The sequence below is a fragment of the Asparagus officinalis genome, chromosome 3 (assembly GCF_001876935.1).
Source record: "Asparagus officinalis chromosome 3, Aspof.V1, whole genome shotgun sequence".
Lineage (NCBI taxonomy): Eukaryota > Viridiplantae > Streptophyta > Magnoliopsida > Asparagales > Asparagaceae > Asparagus > Asparagus officinalis.
In genome coordinates, this window is record NC_033796.1 from 7,358,250 (window position 1) to 7,370,244 (window position 11,995).

Genomic DNA, 11,995 nt, shown 5'->3' on the forward strand with positions numbered 1-11,995 from the left:
TGTAACCCCAAAGGTGAATAATAACTTTTCATCAATAAAATTTCTCTTTTCAATATTTTCTTCGTGGATTTGAAGTTCTTCGTGGATTCGAAGATCGTTCTTTGTGGATTCAGATAACACCCTTGGTGGATTCTGAGGTTATCACTTTCGCGTTGCGTCATTAGAGATCTATCATGATTAGAATATTGTGTTTCATCATAATTAGGCTAGAGATAGAGTTTTGGTTTCCCTATATATATATATTCTTCTATTGTTGGAGGAAAACTAAACAGATGAGAGATGACCAATATTCTTGTAATCTAGAGTTAGCAGAGGGCGTAGCCTGATTCAAGAATATTATGCGAGAGGCAAGGGTTTCGTAGTCTTTGTCCGTGTAAAAGATTACATCATTGGGAGAGGGCTTTGGAGAGAATATGAGAGTTGATTATGTATGTGAGGTTGAGAGACTGAGAGACAAGAGTTGAGTGGTTCCTCTTGTATCCCTGATACATAGTGAATTTCTCGTATTATTGCCTGTGGACGTAGGTCGAAGTTGGTCGACCAAACCACGTAAATCTCGATGTTCTTTCTTCTTGATTGTGATTATTTTATATCTTATTGATTGTGGTTTAACTTCCAAGTTGCGTAAATCGCAGTAGGCAAGGAGAAAAAACATATATCCACATCCTTACATACAAATTCAAGGAAATTACCATGGCTAAAATCTAAAAATTCTATGGTCATCAAGTCACCTGACATGTTTCTTTGTGCCAGTCACAAGCTGAGATCGAAGCAGCAGAGACCAGCAAAACGATAAGTTCACCAGAGCAATGCTTTGGATCGTCTCTGCATTATTCGTTGGAATAAGCCTCATCTTTGCATTAAAGTCATTTGGAGTGTATAGTAATAGACTGCGGTAAGATGAAAGTTACTTTTCTAAGCTCAAATTCAACTAAAATCATCATCGCCAATTTGATTAAAGTAAAATGGTCAATTGAATATATCCCCTGTATATTATGACGGTACACTCATTTATACTCTCTAAACTTTTTTTATTACCACTTGCGTCATCCGAACTCCAGTCAATTTTATGCTAATTTTAACGTGAAAAAAAGATTAAACTGCCTCTATTAATGGGCAAAAGATTAACGTCGGCCCTAGTAAAAAATAATAAAAACAAAGGGACAGACTGGCTTTGGCTATAATTAGTAGCTCAAGAACTCAAGGATCCAATCTTAAGCCATATTTTTCTCTGAGTCGTTGGCTATGCATCACCTGGGCATTTTGTGGTCCCTTTGCCAAATCTTTGCTCCATGCTCTAACCACACTCAACTGGACAATAAATTCATTGCCTAATTTCTAGCATTCATTCAGTTCAATCATACATGCACAATTGTATGATAGATCGCGAGTAATGCTTGATTTACAAATATTTTTTTACCGACCGAGAAATATAATTTACTTTTATTGTGGTTTGATTTATCCTTGTACATAGTTTCTTAGCTGGTCCCTGTGGTTCAAATAAGTAGACAATTAAAATTGACTAGTTGTTTTATGCTGAATACAGCCTATTGGCAATAGATCTGCTTCCTATCTACCTCCTAAACCCTGACCCTGAGGCAGTCTCTTATTTTAACTTTTTTTTGAGTGCAGATCTCGAAGGGGCCATTAATTGTCCATTTTCTTCACGCCAATCTTTTATAATCTTATTTATTTTGAATTATTGCGGAAGAATAAGGAAAATAGATAGGTTAAAATTATCTCAACTCAAGGAATAAGACAAGAGCACGTAGATATCCTTTATCACAGTGCCAATTTTCACAATAGTGGTTGGACCCTTTTCAGTTACTATCTAATTGGAGAAGATCTGAATCCGGTTAAAAGGAACTGTTATATCGAAGTAGATTTTGGATGTGATGACAAATCTGATATTGATTCGCCATCTATCAAAGAGATACATATGGAGCCCTCCATGTGAAACTATATTTATGAAAAATGTCATAGAGTAATCATGCTTGAATGATGAAGGACTATGAGTTGGAAAGATAGTGAGAATGCAATTTCCTCATCCTTACCTAACAGTTACCAAGTTTGTGAATATCTGCTCCGATATTGTAAACTTCAAAAAAAATATGAGACTGTCACAGCAAAAGAAGGTTACCATCACCATTATATTTCAAGCTGATTGGTAGTGCATTTCAGCTCTACATCAGTATTTTTTTTTTCTAAATGATTATCACAGTGTTCAGTATAATTGGTTATATAATACAAGATAAACCTTAATAAAACAAATCGGCAGTAATTAAGAAGGAATTCTTCAGAAGATATAGACTGTAAAACTCTTTTCGTTAATCTAGACTAAAAGTTTGCTGTTTATGCACAGTGAATTCAATTTCATGTTAGGGGTCAAATTTAAAGCTGGATTTTTTTTTTGACAAATAAATAAATAATAGGGTTATATTTGATGCCGGGAATAAGTACGTGCATAAATTTCATATATGTAGGGACATTAATCATGGCACATAGAAAGCAACTGAGCAAGCCATTTTTCTGCTTGGTTCAGTACGGCAGCAGATTTCATGGGGCATACAAATGAACATATACAGCTGCGCTCCTTTAGAAAGGAGAAACATGATGAAGGACAGAGAACCAAATGCCAGCACTAAAATGAATTCAATGAGAGCGTACACATGAGTAAACATTAGTAAAGACACATAAAAATGAGGTTGGTTTTGGTTAGTAGTTAATGTAACAGTTTCTCTTGTTGTAACTTTATTAGCAAACAAAAGGGTATAATTGCACATAAATCCATTTTAATATCACTGCTTTGGACGTACCATCCCTTTATTGGACAAATTTTCAAAAGAGACCCGTTTGTGGATTTAATCCCAAAAAACGACCTTATTCAAACATATTTACAAAAACCGACCTGGTTTCAGCCTCAGCGTTGAAACCAGGTCGGTTTTTGAAAAAAAAATTCCGAAACTTCACGGGAGTTGAACTCCCGTGAAGTTTAGCAGATCTACTAAACTTCACGGGAGTTCAACTCCCGTGAAGTTTCATAGTTTAATTTTTTTTTTTTAACTATGAAACTTCACAGGAGTTGAACTCCCGTGAAGTTTAGCAGATCTGCTAAACTTCACGGGAGTTGAACTCCCGTGAAGTTTCGGAAATTTTTTTTCAAAAACCGACCTGGTTTCAGCGCTGAGGCTGAAACCAGGTCGGTTTTTGTAAATATGTTTGAATGAGGTTGTTTTTTGGGAATAAAAATCTAAATGGTTCTCTTTTGAAAATTTGTCCTCCCTTTATTTCATTGTTTCACGTAGACACCATTTTTTTACTTTTTTAACCCTTGGATATACTCACTGATTTTACTCATTGACAATATCTGCCAAAATTTCATCAAGGTAAAATATTAAAAAGATTTGACCCAGGGTATATACTTGCAACAGCGAACTATATGGGGGGGTAGCAAGTTTAAAACAGTGACACTACACATTTGCAAGTCATTACATTTAGGGGCTGTTTGTTTCGCTCAAATTTGAGCTGAAAGTGTCGTAAAGGGGCTGTTTTGAAAACTGACGACGAAAAAACTGTCAGTTTTCTTCATTTACGGTTGTTTGGTTCGTTTTGAGCGGCGAATGAAAATGGGGCTGAAAGTGGCGATTTGCTGAAAGATCATTTCCGTTCCAAAAACCCCGATTTTGGTGGAAAGTGATCAAATCTCGTTTCCCCCCCTCCCCTCCCCTTTCACCCTAGGTTTCTGATCACCGCGCCGTTCCTTCCCTCCATCTTCTCCCGCCACCTGCTCTTCGCACGGCTGTTTGCTCCTTCAGCTCTCGATCGCTGTTCTTGAGGTTTTGGCCTGACGATTTGGCCTGACGATTCAGCTCTCGATCGCCTGGTTGATTTGGGGATTTGGCCTGACGATCGCTGTTCTTGAGAAAATTGGGCGCTACTCAGGTAAAAAACCCTAAACCCAAGTATATTTTTGAGCTAGGGTTTTAGTTCAGGATCTTTGCTCGGGTTCGGAGATCATATCAGGTTTAAGATCAATAAGATCATTACCATATCTCTGTCATGTAAAGAAAAGGGGAAAAGAAGAACAGGGACTCACACTTACTTATTGATTTCGTTAAGAAAAGGAAAAAATGATACCTGACATACTTTGAAGGGTGTGGGAAATTAAGTTTTGCAAAGGAACATCTACCATGTTGATTTGTGAATTATGTGATGGATAGATAGACCTGATCATTTGTTTGATTTCTTTGTTTGGTATCTTGTTATTTGGTATCTTGATATTCAAATCATGTTATGCACATCTTGAACTTGTCAAATATGAAATGGTATATCATATTATGATATATATGGTTAAATGGATATATCATGGGAAATTGAGTAGTGTAGTCTGGTTAGGATACTTATGATTACGTGTGACAAAATCATGAAAGCTCGTCTCTTTTAATGCCTCAATCAACACATGTTTTTATTTTGCAAGTAGGACCTTAGCAATATAATTAGACAACCATCTTCATTTACTGTTACTATCTGCTTTAATATGACGTTTGTATTTTAGATGGATGGTGATCTCGATGAAGAAACCGTAGTTAATTATTGCCTACAGTAATATATTGCAGCCAACATTGCTTTATAAACTTTATGGCAAGGCAGATAATGAAATAATGGCCTTTTCTGAGCACAACTATTATGTTGGGTGGTAATCTTACCATGGTGACCACAAGCAAGTTTTCTTAATTTTTTAGTTTGAACCAAACACCAGAAAATGATGTAAAGTATTTTCACTACATATTTTCTTCTTTTTTCAAGTTGAACCAAACAATAGAAAATGATGTAAAGTATTTTCACTACATATTTTGGGCGAAACAAACGCAAGAAACATTTTTCAGGAAAGTGAAGAAAACACAAGAAAGTGAAGGAAAATCATCTATGGAAAGTGAAGGAAAGTAACCAAACAGCCCCTTACAATAGAACACACAACTGCAAACTATAGGTTTGCAATGGCTCATAAACTGGAGATAAGCTGGACTAATCTCGTCGAACCAAATTGACGAAGGCCCTGTTTGAGTCATGTGCCCAAGCACATCTACTCATATATCCATCTAACAATTATCCTAATGTAACTCTAAATCTCATCTCATTTTTGGTAATTACACTCACATCTAATGACCTAATATGCCAATAAACCATGTGAATGCAAGATGTGCCGAAAATTCATGCTATTGTAGAAGCAAAAGGGGATTGCATTGCATAGTCTTAGTGGCTCTATAGCTAACATATAGTGTGCACATGCAATAGCCTTTTTAAGTAGAGTGATCCCCTGTGTGCACGTTAACGTTGCCCTAACCATTTGTTTAGGAAGGGGGTTATTCTTGTGTTAAATAAACACATGCACAAACACACAAAGTTCTACTGACCCACAATACTCTAATGTAGAATTTAATGTACTAGATTAGATCTTAGACAAAAGTATTTAATCCTTTTCTGCCAAAGTTGTAAGCCCCAAATAGAAACGAAGGCAGAAGGGAATAATTCTCCACATCATTTCTTTAATACTAGTTGCAGATTGGCCCTCATACATACCCCCTATATTGTTTCCCAATTGCGGGTAGACCCCATGAGCAAACTTTTTCACTCTCTTTTACCCTCACGAGGCCTATTCATCAAAAAAACAAATCTCTTCCTCCGAGGGTGGAAGAGTCAAAATTTTTCGCTTAGGGGAGTTCGTCTGCAACAATGGAACCCCGAGGGTCTATCCACAATTAATGGATAGTACAGGGGTCTATCCGCAATTAGTCCAAATGGTAAGACTAATCCGGTAACAAACTGAAACTTCTCAGTGTTCTCACTCCTCCCACTTGTGTGTTTGAAATTCTCTCCTCTCCTTGCGTCTTTTGTTTATGTTCTTCCCAAGATCTCTACTGGCTCTCTGAGTTCCTCTTCTTCTATAATATATCATATCATGGGGAAGCAAACTCCAGAGTCTAAGCAGACAATCAGTCAAAGAATAGGATGGCAGAGCTCACAGCGTACAGCAATGAAAAGTACTAATAATGGCAATTATAATGAATACCTTTATAAATGAAGGAACCCGTCCTCTCCTAATTCTCTCCTCTCTTTTTTTTAAAGTTAATTTCTTGTCACAAGGAAAACAAAAATAAAAGAACAAAAACAACTGGTGCGTGCTTCAACATCTTGAAAGCATGAGCAACTGGTTATTCCTCTTTTTTTTTTTTGGTATTTTTCTTCTTTAATTTCAGTCCACACCAAAACTCCCACTAACCAAACTAAACTGAACAATGCAAATCTTTGTACTAGCTCATGAAACAAAATGCCTGCTTATTTTCCTCCTCTTGCTAGCAGGTGAGCTATTGTGAGAATTTTCATGAGTATCAGTAGCCCTTTCCTCACTGTTATGGCTCAAGCAGCATCCAGCATCAAGAACCCCGGTTGGGCTCAGCGCAGAGGAACTTGACGGACTACTTGCATTCTTTAGGCCCATACTCTTCATAAATATCACCTCTTGTATAACTTCATAGCATCTCAACAATTTCGCCTGCAACCAACCAAATTATAATCACATAAACCAACTAAAAACCTGGGTAATTATAACAAAACATTACGTAATTACAAAGACTATACCTTGTCTACATTGTTGCAAAAGGATGCAAACTTTTCAATATCCACCATTTGGGTTTCTCCCAATACTGACATTGCAACTGCTGCTGCAATCTCAGAAGGCCTGAATGCTAAAAACTCGATCCCTGCATTCCAATTTCACATAATTCAGATAAATTTTACTTTGTATACGTATGAATGTGAACAAAGATTTTATACCTCTAGCTGTGCTCAATATTAGCTGAGCTGCACGAGAGATCAATGGCTTGGATGGGGAATTGCCATCATTGAATTTGTGAAGGAAGTAGTCTATGAAAGAGAAAGGGGTGACTGCTTGCATCCTCCATTTGAGAGTGCTCAGAACAAGAAGCTCCATTCTTTGAATAGTCCTAGCTTCAAAAACATATTTTGATTCGCTAACCTGATTTAATTTCACATAAAATTTTCATAATTAAGTAAAAATCTATCATGTTACAAGCTACGGAATAGTTCATCTGGAATATTCAATTCACCTGTAAATCAAGCAATAGAGGGACTTCAGTTTCTTCCATCTTGGCAGCCAAAGACAAACAAGCCACAGAGAGTAACTGAGACATCCAAGTCTTTCCTTGCTATATAACAAGAATTGAATAGAGAATTAAGATGAGAAATAGAACTAAAATAGATCACTCAATATGTGCTAAATAATAATAATAAACTGAAAATTTTCGCATTATGAAGGATTCTCACTGGAAGTTCATAAGCTGAGAGGAATCTATCCAAGTAATTCACAGAGAGATAAGCGCTCAATGGTCCAAAACTGTAGTGGGCATGAGCCTGTCCAGTAAAATAGAAATACCACTTCATTAGTTCATAACAGAAAAGAATAGACATTGAACAAAATAAAGACATCAAACTATCAAAATCATACACAACCCAGAAATCCAGGACAGAAAATTATAACAGCATTGACCAAATAACATAACTAAAATAATCCTACTATAAAAGGATTAAAAGAACAAAGAAAATTAAGGAAAATGAAAAAGGGGGAAATTCTCACTTTCCAAATCCAGTCAATGGCATCTCTTCTGATTGACAAATCCAAGGCCCCAGTGATCAATCTCTTCCCATAATCTTCTCTTGGAAGATGTTCAGCCTCTGTCTTTATCATCAAATCCAAGCACTCATCAGATTGCAGTGGAAAACCCATCAAGAAATCTTCATAAAGATCACTCCTTTGCTGCTGAGGAGCCCAGACATCTTCCTCTAGCTCATCCTCAAAGCAGAGGATGCTGTTGTTGTCCTCAGCACAGAGGAGGATAGAAGACGCAGTTTCATAGCTCAAACCCATTTCTCCCAAGAATGTAAAAGTTCAGATTTTGATAAGGATTTCAGGTAATAAAAGAAGTATTTTTGATGGGTTTGTAGCTCCTCTTCCTCTTCCTCTTCCTCTCCCTCTCAAATAGGTCTCTTCATAGAATGCAAGAGGAAGAGAAAGGAAGAGCTTTGCCTTGTTAAGAGCTTTCAATGGAGAGGCACTGTAGCAAGAATGAGGCTCATGGCTGGCAAAAATAGGGACAAATAGGGATGAAAAAGGAGAAGAAAATGATAAAAAAATTCACTGTTTTGCACTTTGCCTTCTGTATAAAATTTTTCGTTCTTTTGCATATGTGTTTGCTTGGGGGTTTTGGGAAGTCTTTTGGGCTTTTGGGGTTTTGATGGGGGTGGGTGGGATTAAAAATGATGATGGTCTGGTAATTGAGATGACTTTTTATTTGGTTAATGATGTGGGAGGTACAAATACATGATTTGAGGAGGTGTGTTTGTATTTCCCTGTCTGCCCCTTGAGCTTTTGCCTATTTTCAAGAGAGTCATTTGGTGTGAGGACTACAGTAGACATGCCAAAAAACAATTTCACAAATTCATTAGTAAAAAGGCCAAATAGCACATCCTATGGTTTCATCTATTTTCCACTTATATGCTCTTACTTGTATTCGGTAGCAAAAAAATATCTTAAAGTTTTTAAACCTACACTTATATACCCCAACTTGTTTTTTTTTTTTTTTTTTTTAGCTATACCCCAACTTGTTTTTTTTTTTTTTTTTTGTAGCACTTATGTAGCCTAAAGTTATTAGAATTTGCACTTAAATACCCTAAAGTTTTTAAATATGGTACTTAAATAGCCTAAAGTTTTTAAAACTTTGCACTTAAATACCCTCAAGCTTGGATAATTAAGGGTATTTATGTGTAATTTTTTACAAACTTTATGATATTTAAGTGCCGCCAATATAAGCGAGAGTATATAAGTACAAGTTTTTAAAAATTTTAGGATATTTTTTCTACCAAATACAAGTTAAGGTATATATAAGTGAGAAGTAGGTGAAACAATAGGGTATATAAATACTATTTAACCAAATACAAATGATGGGTACAATATAACAATTCATTTCACTAAACAATTATTAAGAAATAGACTAAAGTGTTAGTCTCCTCCTATTAGTCACCCCCAAATCAAATTGTGTTAGACCTTTCATTGTTATCTCTTCGATAGCTTGTTTACAAAATAGGGTGACAACTCACATCCAAAAATATTTTTCTAAATATATTTTTGGATTCATTTATATGTTTGAAAAAGCAAAATTTATAGTGTCTATTCATTAAGTAAAACCACTCATTTAAATTGCATTAGTATTATTAGAAACTATTGATGGATTAATTGTTTCATTTTAAAGATTAATGGAATTTTACTTTATTTTGTTTTTGTATGCACAAATCAATGTAATGGAAAAGAAATATTGATTCTAGTTTCTGAAAATGCATAAAATGCATATACGTTGAACTACTTTCCAAAATCCAGAGAATGAAATCCAGTGTAACCTAACATTTATGTGATGAAATTTTTTTTATGCATAGAATTTCTCATTTCTAGTTAATTGAAAGTTTTTCTGAAATATAAAGTTAAAAATTGCAACAATTATGATGTAGGGGTGCTATTGTCAGTTTCCTTTTTGTTAGATTTGATAATTGTTGAGGCGGGGAGGTAAAGAAAGTGAGGATCTTGGAATAAAAGAGGAGGGGTATTTTGGGAAAGACAAAATAAGGCCTGACCAATTAGATAGCAAAGCTGCGGTGTTCTGGACTTTCTATTGGGACGCGTGTCTATGGCAGAAGACCAATACTGCTGCCGTTTCACTCAGAGCCAGCTAATTATTACCCTAAGTTTGTACTGTACCCACTTCTCAATTTCATTTTTATGAAATATAACTAGTAGTTTTTCCTCTCAAAATTCCTCATGGTAATTATAATATATAGGGTCCTAAGATAAATCGTCTGTCCTTAACGGAGTTCGCTTCCTCGTTATTTGATTTTTATTTTAACAAATTTTCACATTAAGTGCTAGTTTTTACGTGTGACGAGTTTGTCGTTTTGTGGAGAAATTCCTCCTTTCATTGTTCTCTTATTTATCTTAAAAACAATGAGAAAAATCAATCTAGATGGTTTAGTCTCACCTAATTAGAATGTACTAACTCAAACTAGCAGAAATGATAAGATTATGATTAAAAGGTAAGAAAGAACAGAGTCATCCGTCACGACTAAAAAGCAATCAAAAAAGACATGAGAATTATTAACTTAAGTGGAAGAGATGACTCTTAATCATATTAACTATTAAGTCAAATAATATGACTTGTATAATTGATCCCAAAATATTTAGGATAAAATACTTGTTATTGTTGTTATTTTTATTATTGCAATGCTAATGGTTTAGATCACATCATAAAATTATATTATTATTATTATTATTGGTACGAGGGAAATCTTAACCGTTGGGAGCTACAAGTAGACAAGCAGCCCAAGCTCAAGTCCAAGTCGTCAATAGGACTTCCATCAGACCACTTGGCTAGTATAATGTTAAACATCAACCACCTGAGCTCACCCCTTGATGGTAATTGTATTTAATTCATTTTTCTATTTTTCACATCTGATGTATACAGTTTCATTATTTTATAGGGAAAAAATGTGTCCAAGAGTCCAAAAATAGAAACTTCATGTGACGAGACTCTTTGTATTTTGCCCCATATAGATAAGCCCCAAATACACACAGTATTTGTGACGAAGCCCTAAAGTATCGGATTTAAAAAAACAAGTGGAAGTTACGAATTTGCCCCTTTGATGGGACTGAACTCGGTTACTATGCCCCTCTCTGTTTATTCCTAATTTCTCCATCATTAATCACATCTCTCTCTCTCTCTCTCTCTCTCTCTCTCTCTCTCTCTCTCTCTCTCTCTCTCTCTCTCTCACCCTCTCTATCTCTCAACTTCTCCTTCTCTCTCACTTCCGCCATGGCCACTGAAAATGATCAGGCCCTGGGCAAGCCGTGGAAGGCGAAGGCGAGGACGGTGGTCATGGAGTCAGAGATTAGGGACATGATCAGGCCTGAGGGTTGGGTCGTCTGGGACGGGGCCGACTTCCACTAGACCTGCTATTATACCGAGGACAACAACAGGGGGTCTAATAGCGACCCCAGGCCTAGGGCCGAGTGGGTCAAGAAGCACGATCTCATCAACAAGAAGGAGGCGTCCCTCTTCCTGATCGAGGACTAGCTGGGGGACGTCACCTGGCTGAGGGACGCTGGGGCAAAGTTCATCGACGGCTTTGTCAAGAGCTAGTTAGTTTAATCAAATCGCTAGCTAGGTTGCTAATTAAATACTCGATTGGCTTGGACCCGCCGTGCATAAAGCACGTTGGGTTTTAATTTATTACCTTGAATTTTTATTAATTGTTTTGTCATGGAAATTTTTTTTAAACATTTTATTTGTAATTGTTTCTGAAAATTATAAATGAACAGTGAGGTGAATTCCTCTCCTCTTTTATTGTTGTTATTGCTATTTTTATTATCAGTTCACTGCTGGAAACATAACTTTTAGCGACGGAAAAATCCGTCGCTAAAAGTAGAAAATCCGTCGCTAAACCCTTTAGCGACGGAAAATATAAAATCCCGTCGCTAAAATATCGTCCGTATAGTGAGGGTAGCTAACATGTGTTTTAGCGACGGATATTCCGTCGCTAAATTTTAGCGACGAAACATTAGCGACGGATAATCCGTCGCTATACTTTATTTAAAAAAATTAAAAAAACTTTAGCGACGGATTTTCCGTAGCTTCGTTTTTTTTTTCAAAAATAGTTATTAGCGACGTATTTTCCGTCGCTATTAGTTATTAGCGACGGCTTTTCCGTAGCTAAAAGATTGTTTAGCTACGGAAAATCCGTCGCTAATAACTATTAGCGACGGAAAATCCGTCGCTAATTACTATTTTTGAAAAAATAAAAAAATAAAAAAAACGAATATTCCGTCGCTATTAACTTTAGCGACGGAAAATCCGTCGTTAATATTATCTATTTT

General features: G+C 36.1%; 1 protein-coding gene across 1 annotated transcript; it reads right to left on the reverse strand.

Annotated features, from left to right (window-relative positions):
* On the reverse strand, nucleotides 6,049-8,317 carry LOC109832825 (cyclin-D4-1-like). Its single transcript, XM_020400267.1, has 6 exons — nucleotides 7,655-8,317; nucleotides 7,345-7,431; nucleotides 7,128-7,226; nucleotides 6,835-7,036; nucleotides 6,640-6,761; nucleotides 6,049-6,553 (listed from the first exon to the last, which is right to left on the reverse strand). The coding sequence occupies exons 1-6, from the start codon at nucleotides 7,943-7,945 to the stop codon at nucleotides 6,317-6,319; spliced, it is 1,038 nt and encodes a 345-aa protein (XP_020255856.1). The 5' UTR covers nucleotides 7,946-8,317; the 3' UTR covers nucleotides 6,049-6,316.

Bases quoted from the DNA above. Each gene is read 5' to 3' on its own strand.
- LOC109832825 (XM_020400267.1), bottom strand. From the start codon at position 7,945: ATGGGTTTGAGCTATGAAACTGCGTCTTCTATCCTCCTCTGTGCTGAG. The intron at 7,432-7,654 runs GTGAGAATTTCC...TTTACTGGACAG, and splicing joins CCATTGACTGGATTTGGAAA to GCTCATGCCCACTACAGTTT. The intron at 7,227-7,344 runs GTGAGAATCCTT...CTTGTTATATAG, and splicing joins TCTCAGCTTATGAACTTCCA to CAAGGAAAGACTTGGATGTC.